This window comes from Micrasema longulum, unplaced genomic scaffold (genome assembly GCF_059751315.1).
Source record: "Micrasema longulum isolate JH-2025_06_02 unplaced genomic scaffold, ASM5975131v1 h1tg002305l, whole genome shotgun sequence".
Classification (NCBI taxonomy): Eukaryota; Metazoa; Arthropoda; class Insecta; order Trichoptera; family Brachycentridae; genus Micrasema; species Micrasema longulum.
The window spans coordinates 124,893-145,731 of NW_028279457.1; the positions used below are offsets into that span (position 1 = coordinate 124,893).

The 20,839-nt window shown below is 32.5% G+C and overlaps 2 protein-coding genes across 3 annotated transcripts; one reads left to right on the forward strand and one right to left on the reverse strand.

Annotated features, from left to right (window-relative positions):
- Positions 1-364: 364 nt before the first annotated feature.
- LOC148272533 (uncharacterized) lies at positions 365-8,691 on the reverse strand. 2 transcript variants are annotated; one of them, XM_088239924.1, is made up of 8 exons: positions 8,485-8,691; positions 7,146-7,531; positions 6,709-6,783; positions 6,289-6,393; positions 6,052-6,183; positions 4,052-4,216; positions 2,974-3,111; positions 365-714 (listed from the first exon to the last, which is right to left on the reverse strand). In XM_088239924.1, exons 2-8 carry the CDS (start codon positions 7,524-7,526, stop codon positions 613-615), a joined length of 1,098 nt encoding a protein of 365 aa, XP_088096050.1. In that variant the 5' UTR covers positions 7,527-7,531; positions 8,485-8,691; the 3' UTR covers positions 365-612. The 2 variants fall into 2 exon arrangements, with proteins under 2 accessions (XP_088096050.1, XP_088096052.1); XM_088239926.1 differs by having other exon boundaries at positions 7,146-7,588; positions 8,485-8,620.
- A 665-nt stretch (positions 8,692-9,356) lies between these two features.
- Tim17b (Translocase of the inner mitochondrial membrane 17b) lies at positions 9,357-15,989 on the forward strand. The gene is made up of 4 exons (XM_088239927.1): positions 9,357-9,460; positions 9,723-9,887; positions 12,111-12,288; positions 13,773-15,989. Exons 2-4 carry the CDS (start codon positions 9,744-9,746, stop codon positions 13,940-13,942), a joined length of 492 nt encoding a protein of 163 aa, XP_088096053.1. The 5' UTR covers positions 9,357-9,460; positions 9,723-9,743; the 3' UTR covers positions 13,943-15,989.
- Positions 15,990-20,839: the final 4,850 nt, after the last annotated feature.

A 20,839-nucleotide genomic window follows, 5' to 3' on the forward strand; every position in this document is an offset into this window, starting at 1 on the left:
TTCGGTCATCACACTATTTCAGGTGAAACATTTTAGCACGTGCGTGTCAAAATAATTTGCGACATAAGTGCAGCACAAAATTCTTATTCCTTCTCGGGTAAAAATAATTTTTAAAAATTACTTTCCGAAATAAAAATTATAAAAAATATAAAAGCATTCAAAGCCAAAGTAAAGAGTCATATAAAACTCACTCCATCCTAATTTCCGTTTTGTATTTATCGATTCTTGTAATAGAATTTTGTTTTTTTTCAATGTTTTAAAATTATGAATATTACAAAAAAACTGTCAATTAAATTATAAAATGAACTCTCTTACAAATATATACAATGTAAAAATATCACGGTATGTAAAAAAAATCAATGTAATTTTTTTTTATTAAATAAAAAAGACATGTTTTAATGTGACATTAAATAATGAATATACGCAATTTATTATATTTTTTTATTAAAACATAGTATTATACATATGTACTTACAAAAACATTAAACTTTTCTTCAAAGAGCAACTATTAATATAAAATGCAATAATTATATTCACTGAATTAAATACTTTAAAAATCACGAATACCTATGTTATTCAGAATTCCATGATGAACTAACTGTTAATTATTATCTATGGTGATTTTTCGCCATTTTCCACGGCGCTTGTAGTTGGAGGGTCTTTTTGATTTCTTTCTAAAACTTGGAATTTTTCCTCGTACTTTAGTTTCAAATTCTGTAAAAAAAAAGGCAACTTCATAAAATTTTATAAATGTCTATATTTTCCTAATCAACCGGTTCTCGCAATACGTAGTATGTTACTTCATTAATAATTAAGTTGTAATATACGTATACGATTGTCCCGGGCTTGAGTGACCGGCCGTTGTCATTTGAAAATATATTAAAAATGATCGACAAACAACTTTGAAAGTGGGGTCTATCTATTATAAGCATAAAGTTATTGATAAAAAATTAAAAAATAAATCACATCAGTCAAAGCATATTTTTATTTATAACTTTATTAAGGATATTAAGGGATTTAAGAGATATCAAGGTATGTAAGTATTATATACATGTTCGAAAACATCTCAAATCAATAATGCGCTAACTGCACGATATACTATTTGGCGACCAACGTGGGGCCTAATTGTGTCTTTCCATTTTACGTAATATTTTTTTTAAATAAACAAAAAATTACTGTGTTAAGAGCATTACATTTTTTCCGTGCGACGTCGGATAAATTTTCTGCGATGGTTTTAATATGCATATTTAAAATTAGGTACCGTAAAACGGGGTTAAATTGCATCACTTTTTAATAACTTTTCAGCTATAATGATTTTTTTCATCGAGGAGATGAGTAGTGTTTTTGACAATAAATGTCATGGTTATATAATATATTTCCTTTACTTTTTTGTGGTTATAAGTATATTTTGTAGTTTCATATACAAGCTATAATTTTTTGAAAAATGATGCAAAGTAAGCCCTAGGGCGGGGTGACATTGCATCACTTTTTTTTTCCTTCAGTATCTTAATAGATTCCACATGGACATGGAAATATTAATATTAATATGATTTGGTAAATTTAGTAAGAAATACTGGTATTATCAAATACATGACAAAATTCAACATACGAAACCACTTTACTCACCTTAGAATGCTACACACTGTTGAAGATGTGATAAGAATTACCTATAGAAATTATTCATAAAAACTGCACAACCAACCCAAACCGCTAATCGCTCAGTACTAAAGTACCATATTGAATGGAAAATAACCTTAGGTAAGAGTGAAAAGTGACATCCATTGAATATTTGGAGAAACAATGAGTTATTGTTAGTAGCAATGACAACAGGTGTCTCTAAAAACTTTTTTTTTTTGATGCAATGTTACCCTTGATGGTGCAATTTAACCCCGTTTTACGGTACCAGAAAACGAGACGTTTTGCAGCCTACGGGACAAACCGAACGTATTACATTACCAATCCATGCTTGTGCGCAAGTTTGTTAGAAACGCACTTCCGGGGCAAGACGTTTGATGTTATAGTGACGTGATACCGATTTCGGGATGATTTTATGTGCTCGTTTTTAAAGCCAAAAATATTATAAATAAAATTTTGTTTCTTTAAACATAGATAGTTATATCAGTACGAGCGTAAAAGTTCGCTGAAATATTTAATATTATGTTTTCAACGTTATTCCCGATTAATGAAAATACTCTATTGTGCATTGTGCTGTTAGGCGTTGTCAATTTACGGGGGTCATCCACAAAATAAGGTTACAACATTTAAATAGGATCGAAAAATGCTTGTATTTAATTGAAATTTACATTATAGTTCACAAATATATTAAACTATTTTCGACGTAATCGCCGTCGAGATTGAGATATTTTTGTAGTCGGAGCACCAGTTTTTGTATGCCAGTGTCAACGAAATCCGCCGCCAGCTATTTCATGAGCTTCTTCAATGCTTCTTTGACCTCTTGATCGTTAGAAAAACGTTTTTCACCTAAAAACTCTTTCAGTTTAGTGAAAGGGTATTAGTCTTAAAAGGGGAAGATGAATGACCCCACTGAAGTTATTGTCTCTTAGGGTTTAGTGACACACCTACGTCTCATCCCATGTCACGATAGAGTTCAGAAAAGCTTCTTCTTCCTGTGCAAAACGATGCGAAAATTCACGAGCGGTGGTCACGCGATTTTGACGGTGCTCCTGTAGCGGGAGCGCGAGAAGTATTCTCCATCGGAAAAATTTACTGCGACTAAACAAAATGCCCGACAAACACATGCAACCAAATAAACTGACTGTTAGGAACCTTCTACGCGTCAGGTGCGCCAACTTCGGAACAAAAAATTTCCCGCAGTTGGGAACCTTTGTAACCTTATTTTGTGGATGACGTTTTTGTTTTCGAAATATATTAAAGCTTTTATCTCTACAAAGTCAAAAAATATTACACATTTTTGTCTTACTTTAATGTAACAATACAGTTTTTTTCACTCACCTTAAAAAGTTCCATTTGATTCAGATATTCCTTCTTCAGTTCTTCATTTACCTTAGTTCCTGTGTCCATTTTCTTCATTATCAAATTGTGGCGATCTTTTTCTGCTTGTATTTTCAAATCCATACACTCTAATCGTTCCTTAAATATGTAATTATAAGAAGTTATCATAATATAACTTACTACGGATTTGAGCGACATTTTTATAAAACCCTATGCAAATTGATCTATGTTTATAAAATTACAAAGATTATTATTTGATTAACTGGTTTATGGGAAAACGATTATCGTACATTCCTCAAATTAGTCATATAAGACAAAAAGGAATATCATGCTAAGTTTTTATTTTAGAGGCTTGTTAATAGGTGGGAACGAGAGGATTTGGAAGGAATAGTTTTTTTCAAATTTAATATTTGTTCATAGACTATCAAACTAAGCCAAAAAAGAAGAAAACTTTTTTTTACATTTTTATGTATCGTAATATCATTGGTGGATTCGGAAAAACTTTTGACATAGTACATGACATTGACATGACATAGACATTCAAAGTAGTTTATTTTTATTATTTTTTCATACATTATCGAGAAACTTTACAATTGAATACTAAGAATTTAAGTATTTTTTAAATCGGATTTCCCGTAGCACTAAACTTCCTCATTGATAAAATCTTTCTTGGAATTTTTATCTTGCTACTTAATCGCAAAGAAGTAACCATTCAAAATATTTTTTTAAATCAAAAAATAGAAATATTTTCGTTCTTATAATTTACCCACATGTTTCAATTTTGGGGGCTTCTTTCGACGAGTTGTAAATAACTGGTGAGTTATAGTGATAAGAAAATGGAAATCAATTTGCGGTAGAGTGGGGCTCGAACCTCGGACGCCACGGACCAAAACCCGATTATAAGTACATGAGAATTATTAAGCACAAAGTTTTGCGAAATATAATTTATCTTAAGTAAATCGGAAAATGTAAAATAGTTAAGATCTTCTTTCATGGACAAATTTTGGGTTGGAATTTATTATAACAGCCTCTCGTTTTGCTTTATGCCTATGGTATCTAAAAATATCCAAACTCTTACCTGTAAATGTACTACTTCCATATTTCTGATATTCAACAAGTCCTTCGTGCAACTGACAACATCTTTTAAGGATGTGACTTGAGATGTTAATGCTTCAATCTGCAACTCCTGATTTTTTATCATCTTTGTCTTGTCAAATATCATACCGCGTGCCTTGGTTAATAACTGAAAAAGATAATTGTATTTCTGTAGGTAAAGCATAGTTTATAGGTAAAAATTGAAGTATTTCGGAGCATTGATCTATTTTCTTATGGCTAAAAAGGTCCTTATTTTAATTTGAGGTAAACTAAATCGCATAGAATTAAGAATAGTCCAGAAACCGCATACGCACATCAAACAGAAGGTGACTCAACTACTCATAAATGAGTAGGTTTACGTTTTGACCAATTAGTTTCATTGTAGACGTCGCTCAGTACGCAACTCCTGATTTGAATTCAACTATGCCGTGTTGTTTCCTTTTAAAGTTTAGAAATACTGCTAGGATCTTAAAGAAACAGGATACAATCACATTTCATCTGTAATTTGCAAATGAATGTGTATATATATGTGTTATGATTTTTTTTCCCCATCAAGCAACATTACCCGGCGACTTCACGAATGCGAGCGGCGAAAGTAAGCAGAAATGGGGGAATTATTGGACACAGTCCGATGTATTCAAATATGATTCTACGCTCCTTCTGGACTATTCTTAATTCTATGCTAAATCGTATTTTTATTCGCGAGAGAATTTTAAAAAAACAATTGATTGAGCAGGATTTGAAAAAAAACATATCAAAGACGGTGTTCGTGCCATCTTTCAACAACAAATAAATATCTACCCATTCACACTTCCCATGTTCTAGCGCAGCTCCACAAAACAATAATCACGTGTGTGAGTGCGTTAAAAACACTTTAAATCCAGTACCAAACTAACAACAAACAAGTGCCCCCCAATATCATCAACCGAGCTGTGCCAGCGTCCAACTAGACCGCCAGCTCACAAGCTGTGCCAGCGTCAACGACCGCCAGCATCGCCAGCGGTTCCAGCATCACGTCACGCCTCAAAATAATATCAGGTCAGTAGAATTGAGCGAACTTTCTTCAGCCATACAGTTCATTCGTAAAATGTTTCTCTTCACACATCGTCCAGTTCTCAACAGAGAGAAAATCTTAGGAAAAAAAGATATTATTATGTAAAATAATGCATTTTTATAATTGTCAACAGTTGCATTATACCTATCGTCCGCATTTATGTTATTAAATTAAATCTATAAACGCATTTCCTTCGAAATTTACGTATAATTATTTTGATTCGATATAAATTAAATTAATGTGGGCATATTTTAATAATACCAAAATAACTATGTTTATATAAATAAAAAAATAAAAATAGATACTTTTATATTTATGTTGCTCATATCTATTGCTGACGATTCGGACCAGTAGCTGAATCACAAATAACTATCGACGTGCTAATAAGCTAGGTGATTACAATTTCTCACCATGGTTGTTTATCGTATTCGCGATCACAATGGAATATCCGTGAACACCTTATGTTAAATGTCAAAATATTTACGTTTCGCGACGCATAATCTTGCTGCGCAATCACATATTTGAATTTCACCGGTGTAAATATGGAAAATATTTCAAAACTGCTATTTTTATTTATTTTATTATTATTTATCATACTATTTATTGCATTAAGCTTACTATTTTGCAAATGCAATATATTGTATTATTTTTTATAGTTAACGCCGATTTTTTGCCAATGAACTGTATTTATTTACGAGGAAAACAAAAAACAAACCGACACGAGCGTTGACTTAGAAGTTACACACGCGTTGACTTATGACTGCGATAACTTAAGCATGTTCATTATTGTTCATTGTGATCGCTCAAATGCTTATCATGTTTTTAAGCACGTCGATTATTATTTGTAATAGAGCTGTAGATATTAAAACATTTATTAGTATGAAACTAGTAAAAAAAAACTCATTTAATTATTTTTTATGTATATTTACCTCCTCGTGTTGCTTCTTTATTTTCGCAACTACGTCTTTATTTTTTCCATTTGGTTTACTTAAAACAGCCTTTAATTCTGCTTCTAGCGATTTCAAATTTGCCTTTAAAATCTCATTTTCTTCGCATTTTAACTAAAAACAACCGATTGATGAAAAAAGATAAATTAAAATTATTTTTCATTATGATTCTATTAAAAACAGTATACAACAACATTATTAAACGTGTATATATTCTACCTTCAGTTTTAATTCAACAGCTTTGAATTTAATATCGTCATTCTGTTGTTCTTCCAACTTAGCAATTTTGGCAAGCAACACCTTTTCTCTGATCTGCCACTCTTCCTGCATTAAAAGAGATACAATAATTACTATTATTAGTTTGATCAAATACCGATAACACCATTAAATCCTCGTGGAAGATATTTTCACTTAAAAATTAAGTTATATGAATGTGTTACTGATGAGAAAAAAAATTATTGTTTTTAAGACTTAAGTTCATAAATAGTTAAAAATTATTACTTAAGGAGCAAATTCGTAGCAGTAAATAAACACTCTTATTTTATTTTAGTAATTGTTTAATAATTAAAGGTTGAAATAGTATTGAAAAAGAATTGATTTTTACAATACGTTTGATGATTACTGTAATAGTTTACATACCTCGGTTTTTTTTGGTGTTTCGGTAACAGCACTGACGATTTCTAGAACGTTCTCTAGTTTTTCTGGCTCTACCTTCTAAAAAAATGGTATTTTCAAAAATAGCTATATAACATCAAAATGTTTTATCAACCATACGAATTCGAATGCATGCCACTAAATTTTAATTAAAACACAGGGATTGAATTAAAAACTTTTTTATCTTATTCCGTCGTCTTTGTTTTCATTTTCTACCTAAAGACTGTGTTTCTGCGTAAGTACGTAATATTATCGTTTTTTTTATGACAATCAGACAGAATTTATTTCATTGATTCTTATTTATAACTTTTGTATCTAATTATATCCACTCTGTATAACATAACCCAACGAAATAATTTATGAAAATACAATAAAGTTTCACGTGCATTACTCATAATTGTGTAAACAGGTAGGTACCTCACCTGGGTTTTTGGTTGATCTTTCTTCCCAACAGATTCTTGCAAAGCATCCAATAATGCGTGCATAACACTCTCAATACCATTTTTCGACGCATCTGGCAAAGATGGCACCGGTTTAACAGCGACGTCATCATTAAACATCAAATTAGAAATATCGATGTTCTCGGACAAAGACTGGATCAATTTTTCCATTTCATCTTGCACATTTCTGTTAATAACTATTTCATCTTGCACATTTCTGTTGATAGTCATTTCATCTGGCGTATCTTGTTGGTCACTTTTTGTAGACTCGTTTGCCTTTTGTTTAATTTCCTCATCGCTAGAATTTACCAGTGCATCTGGTTGAGAAATATTTTGTAGATCTTTATTTACAGGTTCGGCCATTGTTCCTGAAGGAAAAAATCCATTTACATTATCTGAATATCTGCTTTCTTTAATATATTTTCCTGCGAAAATGACAAAATAACATTTGCATTTTTTCTGTTAAAAATATATTTGTGTAAATAAAACATCCCTCAATTTCCGCTCCTAATGATGCATACAACACTGCATTGGTACACCAATCGCAGTGTATCTTGATATTTTTTTATACACGAATGTAAAATTATCAGTCTGACGTTTCAGATGCTAGTCCAGGCAGTATAAAATATTATGGTGTAAAAACACAATTTTATCTAAATATTTCGTGTTAACAATGTCGGGAATCGAACCCGAGACATCCATTGAAGGCAAACGACAAAGTATAAATAAATAGTTTAGCGTTACGACTGATTTTTTTATATAAACAGTAAATGTATAGTTTGATTTAAGGAAATCTTCTTAATTTCAGAAAACGCCTAAAACATGTTTTTTATTACATTTTTACAAAACTTAAAATAACAATCTTCTAAAGCCTGTCATATTTCAATTTAGTACTTTCCAGCAACAAAAATACAAGTATGTAGATAATGTAGTTTTAAATAATTTAATTACCTGCAGATTAGGCCATTTTCACTTTTTTTGTAAATCGGGATTACCGAAAATTTTGCGAACGCAAACTTTTATAATATTTGTATGAATAATATTCATGTATATTCACCATTTAAAACTGTTTTAATTACTATTTATAAACCTTAGCATATTTTTATTCAAACAATAAATGTTTTCAGTTTCATGATTAATAATTAATTGGTAGTAAAAATATTTATATACGCACATGTGTACCGCTGGATCATCAAAGTAACATGATATTTCATGTACACCAAATAAATACGTATTTTATCTATCCTTCCAATAATCATTTCAGTAGTTAGGCTACCCTGATATATAAAAAATAATAGGTAAATAAAAAAAATGCACCTACCTAACGTTTGTGATGATTTGCAAATTTAGTTAAATGAAAACTAACCAATAATGTTCACAAAACACTGCGTTCTCAGCAAACGTCTTTGGAAAATACTATTTTTGAACCTGTGCCTTACTGTATTTTTAGATCCAGTGTGTTGTATACATGTTTAAACGCACGACGTAAAATAATAAACTTCCTTATGAAATGTACCAAAACAAATGTAAGTGCTGTATTACTTCTTTATTCGTGCCTTTTTAAATTTATTTTTTTAAGAATCAATAATTATAATGCAAGTAATTAAATTAATATTTTTGTTCCTTTGTACATATCAAATATTTACGGAAGAAAAATAGCATGACAATTATTTTTAATCTAAATATTGTTTAGCTAAATACAATAATACGGGGTCTTAGTTAAGTAGCTATTTAATTTTAATTATTTATCACCGCCTCCAATATTTATAAAACAGGGCACCTGCATGGGAATGCAATCTGATTTTTTTTACATAACACAATTCGTGTTTTTTTTAATATTTACTAGGTGTTTATGTATATATATATATATATACTAGATGCCTCCAGCATGTTTACCTAATATTTTTATATTTTCGTAATAGACGTTCAAAATCATCGTAAAAAAAATATGTAAGCTTTAAAATTAGTTTACGATAACTCAAAACGTTGGCATTTAGAAAAAATCCATTTATGCTCCGAAGTGATTTTTGTTTACGGATTGACAATAATATATTTCAAAATATTTTTATAAATCATGTTGAATAAAAATTTTGATCCAGCAGACTATTAATTAAGTAAGTACTTTACGTTATTTTTCCCTCCTAAAGTTTATGGTTTTTCGTTTGTGGTTGTGTACTTTTTCTTCCTCTTTTTGTCTCTGCTCTGCCGCAGATGTCAAAGTTCCTTTCTGCGTTTATCGGTTTTGGGTTAGAGTTTACGTAAATTAGTTTAAAATATTGATCTTTTTGCCAAATCAAGTAAGTATACAATTTAAGAAAACCTCTTATTCTGTCTAAAATTTGGCGGAAATGTCGCCCTGTCATACAATAGTTGCGTTACGTCGTGCTCTTCGATCGATCAGATATTTTAAGGTTACGAATGGTAACTGAAGGTATTATTCATTAAAAATAATGACCTTTCTTCAAATCTCCCTATACAGCTCAGTGAAGAAATAAATATTTGTATCTAACTCAAAATTATAATGTCATTGTCCGTTAGTGAATACGTCGATTGTTTCAGCTAGAGGAATAATATTACATCATGGATGAATATTCACGAGAACCATGTCCATGGAGGATTATGGATGATTGCGGTGGTGCTTTCCTCATGGGTGCTATTGGTGGAGGTGTATTCCATTCCATAAAAGGCTTTAGAAATGCCCCGTCGGGATTCAGCAGACGACTGGTAAGAATCCATTAAATTTTGAGAATAGCAAGATTTATTTCCGCAATTGCGGAAATAAATCTTCGTTTACAAACACAAATTGCGGAAATAAATCTTCGTTTTTAAACACCAATTGATCACAGAGCTGAGAGTTGTTAAATTATTAATTTGTCAATAAAAACAATTTGTTGATTCTTAAAAAATAAAATATAACTATGAAAGACACACATTTTATTTTGCCTTTTCTATTATTTGTTCGTTACATTCGGCCACCCTTACTGTCGATTTACCCATTCAATACAGATATTACTCAAATAATAGAAGAAATTTAAAATGCCAACATTGAAAATGATTACGGCGCATCTTTGATCAATTTTAATATAGAATCACTACAAAAAAAGCGCCTTACATATGATTTAATTTTTCTTTTCAAAATTCTCAATAATATAGTTGATTCGCCGTATCTTTTACAAAATATTGGTTTCCGTTGTCCTCTTCGCTATACTAGATTAAATTCCTTTTTTTATGTACCAACTTGTAAAAACAATTATACCTCGAATTCATTCATTAGACGTACCTGTAGAAATTATAACGGACTCAGTATTGATGTAGACATTTTTAACTGCACGTTGCATTTGTACAGAAAATTTCTTCATGGGGTCGATTATTTGGGATAGTTGCTGAATGTGCATCTTGAGTGGTTTATGCTATGTATATGTGCCGCATGTAATGTATATGTTTGTGTATGTTTTATATGTGTGTGCTTGGATGGCTCGGCGTGTACATTCGGTATTTTTATTTATTTTAATTTATTACCTCCATGGAAAACGCAAATGTCAGCAATTATTCTTTTCTCACTTAAAATTCTTATTTATTTTTTTATTTTTTTGTCACATTTAATGTTTATATCTTTTTAATTTATGAAAACTTAATTGGTCTTTTTATGTTAAAAAATTGTTGTTTTTAATACTTATTTTGTATGGCTGTATGTTTTCTGAATAAAATAAAATAAATAAAAATAAGAATGAAATAATACCTACGTTCTTAATCTTTCGAACTGGAAAATTATTTCGATCTATTTACGAAAAAATCATTAATCAAAACCCTTTACTCTGACAAAAAGCACCTGGTCAGCACCATGCGAAACACTTACTGAAGGGTACTCGCAAAGGTTTGCTTCAGACCTTATAAAAAAAGCCAAGTGAGGGTGATCACTAGTCCTTACAGGGCACTGCAGATTAAATAAACGCCCCGCTAGAATTAATCTCCTTGAAACTTCTACATGTAGGTTGTGCAGTGCACTGCAATAGTCACCTGCAGATGATGATTCACCTTTGCACATGTTATGTGAATGTGATGCTTTATATTACTAAAGAACCCGCATCCTCGGGGGACTGTAGATCAAACCAAAGGAAGTGAGAGCACTCACCCTTTACCTAATAACCCAATACTTTCAGGACTTAGATATGAGAGCACTCGCCGTTCAAAAATACAAATGCTCCAGAAACATCATCAAATGGTGACTCCTTTAAGTACCTTGGGTCCCTCATCCATAGCGATGGAGAATGTGCAGCAGATTTAACACATAGAGTTAGTGTAAGATGAATGAAGTTTAGATCTATGATGGGAGTCCTATGTGATCCAAAAATACCAATAAAGTTAAAATGAAAAGTATATCAAACGATTTCAAGACCCGCACTCCTCTATTGCTCCGAATGCTGGACAATTTATGAAGTGTCACAATAAAAATCTCACGCATTCATGGAAACCTAGGTGTCACAGATATCAACAGTAAGGTGGAGGAAAGGCAATTGAGATGGTATGGGCGCGTTTGAGGCAGAGCACCGATCACATTGTGAACCAAGCGATCTCCATGGGTCTTCCCCGAATTACAACCAGAGGAAGACTAAATAATCCATGGGTAGTGCAAAGAAATAACCTGATACAGAGGCACGGCCTCGTGGATGCGTCCAAAATAGAAGGTGTTGAATGCTTTTGTCAATTGTAATTTGACAAGTGTTTAGTATATTTTGAGTTTGTTTGAGTTTTTTCATTGCATTGCTTGCATACAAAATAAATATTTGTGGTAAGTGTACCATATTTGTTAATTTTAGAGACATTGTTACTTTTTCCATTTATGTCAAGCAGGGTTCGAAGGATATAATATGTATTCTTCTTTTTATAAATTATTTCCCATTTGTTCCTCTTTGTAATGATTTGCTTCGAATCCTTTCTTTTTTACAGGCAGGCAGTGTTACAGCAATAAAACACAGATCTCCAATCATAGCGGGAAACTTTGCAGTTTGGGGCGGCATGTTCTCAACAATAGACTGCACCCTTGTCCACATTAGGAAGAAAGAAGATCCATGGAACTCCATCATGAGTGGAGCCCTTACTGGAGGAATACTGGCTGCCCGAAATGGTAATTATCAAAGATCTATCAATAAAATCTCCGCTGCCAAAGCTCTTTTAGGATACCAATAATGTGTTTAAACCAGACATTAATAATCATCATAATTTCCCTATCCAATGGAGCGAATCTCGATTGTCTGTTACATAAAGGTAAGGTGATCGGCCTTCAAATTAAGTTTATTTTTGTTGTTACACTTGATTTGAAACGTAAAGGTGTCTTGTTTTTCTATCTCTGAACATCATGAGTGAATCATCTATATAAGCGATTATGCTTACCATTATATTTTACTATACATAAAAATGTTCTATAGTCACTTTACTTACAGAAAAAAAAACAAATTATTATTTCTTATGAATCATTGCCACCGTTTGTATTTTTCCCCAAATATAAATAAAATATGCCTAGGGCCAGCAGTGAGCCATGAAACTAACAGATTATTCCCAGCTTAGTTCTTCATACAAATAAGTATACTATATTTTGTACATCTTAAACCAATTCGCAGTTTTTTTCTCCTAGAGTAAGCTTACAGATTACACAAATTATTTGAAGATTCTTGAATTGGAAAACAGTATTTCAAACATTATTTCTCAGGGGCTATTTTTCTTTGGGGTAATACAATTGACATTGTTATTATTATTATGAATTACTTATATTGCGCCATTTTCGTAATATAATACCTTAAAGGCGCTTTACAAAGTGATTATATAAATCTTTAAATTTAATTTGAGCTTTTTCAATAAAAGAAAAACAATGTGCTTTTTCACCACATGCTAAGGATTTATTCAAATGATTTAGAGAACAAGTGGGTTTTAAGTTTTTTCTGAAACATCACTTCACTCTCACAGTTTCGCACCTCTGCTGGGAGAACATTCCTGCGGCCTGCCTACCTGGGCCTGCGACCGCAAATGTACGTTCACCGAATTTAGTGCGCTGTTTGCATAGAGGTATAATAACTTTTCCTTTCGACGTAGATGTAGCTGAACTAAGTGTAAGGCGCCTGTCAGCTAGTTCATCTGGAATGCAGAGTTCCCTTAGATATTCTGGAGCAGAGTTGTGCAGTGACTTATACATAAGCCAACAGAGTTTGTATTCCACCCTCTGTGGAAAATATAGCCAGTGTAATTCCGAAGTAGTGGAGTGATATGACTGAACTTAGCTACAGATTATGGCAATACAAAGAGCCTTAGATTCTCTGGTCGAGAATTGCAAGCGCAAACCGAAACTGTCCATTATTTGTTGTTTAACTAAAAATTTGGAACGCTTTTGTTCTATGCAATAGAGCTAAAGGGCTTCTCTAGTGAATTGTTACCTTGAGGTTTTATCAGTATACTGACGATATAAATGGAGAAAGAAATGCAGGTGTTTGCTGCTAACTAATCTGAGGGATTGAAAGTGTTTTTGAAACAGCATAACCTAGAAAAATCAGTATTTTAAAACCATATCAGTCTGTGAAGTTAAATAGACACAAGTTATATATTTTGTTTCTTTCACAGGTGTACCCGCAATGGCTGGAAGTGCCGTAGTGGGAGGAGTTCTCCTGGCCCTTATTGAAGGAATTGGTATCCTGTTTTCAAGAATGACAGCGGAACAATTCAAACCACAAGCTCCTGTATTTGAAGATCCTTCAGCTCTTGGCACTGCCGGTCTTAGCACACCACAATAGATTTATTTATTTCTGTACATTCTAGTTCTTTGTATATTGTGAGATACATACCTACTTTTATGTTTGTTAACATTTAACAAAAACTATACCTTAGGCTAAATTCACATGGCAATGTATTGCACATGTTTTACTGGATTAATCTAACCCAGTGATCGGTAGGCATGGGTAACTCAAGATTTTTTTTGAGCCACAGGTCAGCTCACAGCTAAAGTACTTGAGCTGGAGTTTTAAACCGGCTCACAAATCAGCTCACATTGTTTCACCGAACTGCTGCGAGTAGCGAACTCAGGCGCAAAACTGCTATGGCAGTGAGCTGAACCACACAGGTCGCACCATTGGGCTCAAATAAATGTAAGGTTCCCCAAAACAACGCTAACGCGCCGAGTCAGCGACCTGATACTTAATTTTCTGTAAAGCGTCGTGTACATGTATGATTCGAACGAAACTCACAATGAACCGCTGTGAGCCACCTATAAGAAATTTGAGCTGCAGCTCAAAGAATTCGAACCGGCTTTTTGAATCAGTTCAAAATTGAGTTACCCATGCCTAGGGTTTAGCAAACTCAGTCAAAACAGCAAACGACCAGCTGTACAACAATTAAGATTTCTTTTGAGAGCCAATTTCTTATCGCTTCAAAGCATTTCGTCTGAAAAGCTTTAAAGTAAATTTGTTTTCTAAAATACACATTACAAAAATAAACATTTTAAAAATCCTCAAGAGTACTGATGTTTTCTTACTGTCCTTAAGGACTCCACACTAAATTAGAGGTTAACCTCCAAATATCTCTGTTGAAATTCAAACAATTTTATTGAGTTTAATATTGTCGGTCGGCGTGCATTACCCCAACCTACAATTGGAAATGCATATTTTTGCGATCAAAAGACTTAAGTTTTATTATAAATTAAGTTTATTGACTACGCTACGGTGTGATACATTGAAAATGATCTACGATGTCCTCGATCTCGCAAACAAGTAATGTTACCATGTTGCATTATTTTATAAAACATGAAGCTATTTCTGCCGAGCCTCGTTTGGCTATGCATTCATTCCATTAATGCATCGTGGCTGTATTTTACCCATGTTATGTATGGCTAAGTTATAAGTTGGTAGTATACATTTGAGTGATATAATACAGGACACAATAATATTTGCTGAAGATCTTTGCACAGTACAATAGCATCATCATTTTGTTTTGCAGGAATAGTTTTTTCTTTCATCCATTTATGAGCAGCCTCTAACTTGGCGTTGTGCAGAGAACTTTCAGTTTAAAATTTGTACTCTCTTTGCCAGTATCTGTTAGTTGTATAAATGACCGCTCACAATATTTACAGGTATCTGACCGAGGAAATGCAAACTTTAGATAAAACTCTCCATTAAAAATACCTTTGTAATCTTTGAATAAATTAAGTTCAGGATGCAATTCAAACTGCAAATTTTTCTTATGCTTTAATTCGGATATAAGAAATCATTTTCGGTTTTAGCCCAGCAATAATCTCATCTAATTCTTTGGGAAGCTCTCGATGCGAGTGCAAATAAATGATTACAGCTTGCAACAAAATTTACACACATCTTTTGGAACAGCAACACCATTTATTAAGTTTTTTAAAAAAACATGATATGATCCTAACCTAGCCCAATATTATAAATTAAGAACTAGTCTTGATATCACATATTATACAAAGATATGTTTTCTATAATAAAAAAATAAAAATTGTAGTTATTTCAGAACACTGTTGTGAAATAAGATTTTTGTACAGTACTGTTTTCTTTATTTTATTATATAAGTATCTCACAAATATTTTAATCGCATATTTTTTTAGAATAAAAATTGTTTCTGTATTTAGTTTTTGTTTTAAAACACAACTTTTGTTTATCGAATGATTTATTGCTAATTGAAGGAACTTATATTTCATACATTGGTATTAAAAGCAGGATATTCATTGATTCTATCAATTTCAGTTGTGTTTAAAAATATATCATTAATTTACTAGAATATTCAATGTAATCTGATTGTCAGGAATCAAATGGAATTGTTACCCTGAGCTTACTAACTTGTGTTCTTTTTCGCACGACTCGTGCGCGATTATGCCTTTCCAGGAATAGCCATTCAAATAGTGTCTCATTTAGGGAATGAGGGCTAAAGCTGTCAGTCCATAAAGCATTCGTAGTGAAAAAGCGACTATAGGCTACGTGAAACTGAAGTAATTATATGGTAGGATAAAATATTGTGTCCCTTTAAAAAAAAAAAAGTCTGCAACAAGTGTCACAATTTTCCACATCTTCCTAGCTAATTAGCAACTTGGTGTGGCTATATAAAAGTTTTGATTTAAATTTCATAAAACATTTTAAAGGTTTATCGCAGCCGAGCCTTTTTTGAGATGGGTCGTTCTACCGTCAGACAGGCGTATCAGTCAAATCGGAATCGAAACATTTTTTTTAATAAGAACATGATGTGTCCATGAGTGGATACTATGAGAAAAGTGTCTGCAAGCGTGTTAAATTACCACAAAAAATATTTTTTAAATAAAAAAAAGCAATTAACCTCTTTCTAATGCAGATCTATAACAGAGAAAAGTCATAATTTTTTAAATAACTTCTTTTCTACAAACAAAAATTATTGCAATTATGATTCCCTATCTGGCACTTGTTCGTAATGGAGACTTCATCTACTTATATAGTAGTCAAATGCCTCTATGTCACACCGAACCTACAATCTCCCCTATCCATTGCTTACCGGACTGCGTATGTTCAAAAGGTAAGTTCAAAAGGTATGTTCAAACTAGCTAAAAGAAAACTTTCCATAATCATTCTAATTTTGTTTAATTTTTTCATAGTGAAAAATCACTCCCATGATTAAATATTATAAAATATAAAGAACCATATTGACACTGGAAAGGCTATTTACTTTAAGCGACATCGCAGTTTTAATAACAGAACTAATTACATTAAATGACAAGTGACTTGTAAAATATTTTCAATAAATAGGTCAATACACATTAAAATATGATTTACCCCGTCGATCGACAATGTGGCTCTCCTGTAAAGTTCACAAAATGTCGCTTAAAGTAAATAGCCTTTCCAGCGTCGATATATTATAAGAAAACTACTAATAATGCATATCAAAACACATTACAGTAGAGTCTCGATTATCCGACCTAAACCGGCCGCGGCATGGTCGGATAAGCGAAAAGGTCGGTTGTGGTCCTGTGGCTAGTGTCTCGGACTCACGGACCAAAGGTCTGTGGTTCGAATCCCACTTTACCCTAACTTGATTCCCATTTTCTAATAGTGAGTTATTTACAACTCGTTGAAAATGGCCCTCAAAATGAAATATTTGGGTAAATCATAAGAATGCAAATTTTTCTTTTTTTTAAAAAAAAAAATAATCGGAGGTGATTTTTTACAAAAATGGCGTTATATAAATTATCCAAACATTATTATTAACACGGAAAATGATAAAAATGACATTGAAAATGTGTCTTGGGCAATCCACTCATTCACGTCCTCTTCTGTTGCGTCTGCGCAACGCGGCACTTGTAACATTGGAAGTAGTCTGGTGTTGTCCGGTTCGGTCTCCTTCTGTACATTTTCACCACCCGGAGATTCTTAATTTTTTTGGAACAAAACTTTCCAAGATTTAGAAATGGTGTTCACTCCAACACTCCCATGATTGGGCCACGTAGTAAGCCACGTCTCTCAAATTAAGATGACGCAATTAGTTCACCATGTCTTCTCCCTGGTCTATAGCGTCAATCAAAGAAGAAAGCAGGTTCCTTCGCTAACTCCTCTTCATTGTCTCTAGGGTCCCCTGATCCATAGGTTGACATAAGGAAGTCACATTTGGAGGCAAAATCATGGCCTTTATTTCCTTATCTTTAACTTCGTCCTCGTCAGGATGGCATTGTTAAGAAGCAATATTGCTTTCCGTGGAAAGTTATTGGATTTCAAAAACTGTTCCTACCGGTCAGATAACTCGGAAGGTTGGATAACTGAAGGTCGGATAACCGAGACTCTACTGTATTTAATTCAAGTCCGGTGTGGGGCCAAGATACCTTTACAATTTGGTATACAAACAATGTACTGCGGAGATTGTTAAAATACAATTATTGTAATTTAAAAAATATATTTAATGGAACGAAGTTAAGTTACCATTGTGCAACGCAAGAGTTATAGAACAATATATATCTAGACTACATATTTAATAAAAAAAACTTTATTAATTAATGCAAAGGTCGATTAACCTGGGTAATTGACCACAAAGGGGTAGAAATGGAATTCATTAGCAGCAATTCAGTGATGTCAGTACGCATAGTACGTTTAGCAAGCGCCGAATTCTGCTTTAGTTGACTGACCAAAAAATTCCAGGTTAATAAATATGTGCATACAAAACATGGTACATTTTAACATCATGGCGGCATGAATGTATTTATAAGATAAAAATATTATATAAAAAGCACATTCCTTGTAGGTACCTATAGATTTTATTTTTAGGAATGAACATGCATGTTTTTTTATTACAAAGTGTTAATTTATTATGTTGTTTCGTTTTTCTAAATTGGTACAGATTGAAACACCTAAATAAACTAACTAACACCAAAGTATATTTGGACAAAAATGTTGGCAGATATTTTAGTATTTTACCTTTCTCTTTATTATTAATACATATAGTACATACACAACAATCATCGAATAACATCTGTAGACGGGGTTTACGTTTATTCCTTCCCACGCCTTGTATGATACTGTGTTTTGACACTGCCCCACTGCCCGATCGAGTTTAAAAAAAAATTGGCACCTCAATATTCAAGAATACATTCATAATATATTTGTGAATATCGCCTAGCTCATTTTCATCGAAACTTCAACTGGACAGCATCACAACACACTACTGCATTCCTTCCGCGCACCTTAAACGTAGACCTCAACCATACCTCTCTAATGGGAAAAGATACTTATGCTTTGGTGAGCTTATTATATGTAATCTACAAAAAATTACCATGAATATAAGTACATAATAAATATATAAAATAGCCATTTATAATTAAATTATAAATGCCCTTTTTACTGTGGTTCTGTGAAAATCACCTCGAACAACAATTATTACTAACCACGCAATGTACATAGCTTTTTTCTACACTATTTTTATACAATACTAAGACTTTTACAAAAGTATTTCCATTATGATTTATTTAAATGTCAACACTGAGCACTAACCGATTATTTTTTAAATGAATAATGCCAAAAATCACGACTGCAAACGCCACATGTCCTATGCGATACATAATATGTCAACGGTACCCTATCAAAGAAAAATAGTCCTTCGAAAATAATGTTTGAAGTACTAGTATCCAAATAGAGAATCTTCAAATATTTGTAATCAGCAAGCTTGTTTTAGTACTAAAAAACGCAACTAGGTTAAATACGTAAAATAAAGTGTACTTTTTGTATGGAGAAATAAGCTGAGGTTTTGACTAGTTTCATCGTTCACTGAGCCCGTCTGGACTGGGCGAACTTTGTCGATATTTTTTTTCTAGGAAAATATAAATGGTGGTGGTGATTAATATAAATAACAATTATTTTCCCATAAACATGGTTAATCTGAAAACATTATCAAAAGTCAAATGCAATGATAAGTTTTGCATAATCGCTTATTTAGACGATTCGCCCGCTGATGTTCAAAGATAGAAAAACAAAGCTCCTTTACTTTTCAAATCAAGTGTAATGACAAAAATAAATGAGAACACCTTGCCAAATAACATATCATTTACTTCTGCCAGAAATCTTATAGCGCCACTTTCGTGAAAATCACCACACCATACATTCCTAAGATGTCTTGCAGCTATAGAGCCAATTGATTGTTAGGATTTTATGTGAAATAGGTATAAAAAAATAAAATAAATTAAAATCAGTGCAAACCTACAACATGGTAAGCTATTTTTAAAATTATTTTTTTTATTCCTTTAAAATTACATGCATGTAACACAAATAGACAAATTGAACTGGGTTGTAGCACCGTGGATAGTGACATGGAATTGCGGATTCAAGGTTCGAACCCTTCTCTCTCACAGCTTGATTCCCATTTTCTAATAGCGAGTTGTTTACAACTCCTTAATGACGGTCCCCAAAATTGAAATATTTGGGTAAATCATACTAATTAGTTTTTTTTTGCACCACATGCCAGGGCCGCTATTACAAATGCTATCGTCATCGGTACATTTTAACACGGTATAAAGTAAAATCGATAGACGAAAAATTCATAGACCAACACCTATGTTATCGACAGCACCACTATAGCCAAAATTTAGACATTTAAGCTTTTTAAAGAATTTTAAGCAGTTGTATAAGCCAACACCGATGAATATCGGATTTAAATTTTGGCGTTAACATCAAGAATTCTCTTTTATATAAAATTGACAGATTTATATCACATGAAATTAAATTTATTTTTATGAATTGTCATATAGGTTTACATTAAAATCAGTTTTTTTTTTATTTACCCCACATAGCCCTAACAGTTTTACATAAAACCCATCTCACCTGAATTATTTAGGAATTTACTTAAAATGTAACAAATATATGCTCAAAAAATCTTTAATCGACACTGCGCCATCACTGTTATAATGGAAGATTGTTTTAAGTGACGCCCGTCACAAATTGTCTCAACGTTGTCAGGGTGATTTTATTCTGGATAATTTGCACAGACCAATTTTTGTGGAAATCACTTCAATAAATATTCCAACAAGTCTTGCAGCTACAGATCGCACAGGCAGCTGGGATTCTAATTCCCCATTTCCAATAGTTGGAAATTTTAATAATAGCTCCTATGAGCTAGATTACAACACATCTCGCAGCTACAGAGCGCATGAATGGTTAGAAATCTAGCCCCCAATTATTTTT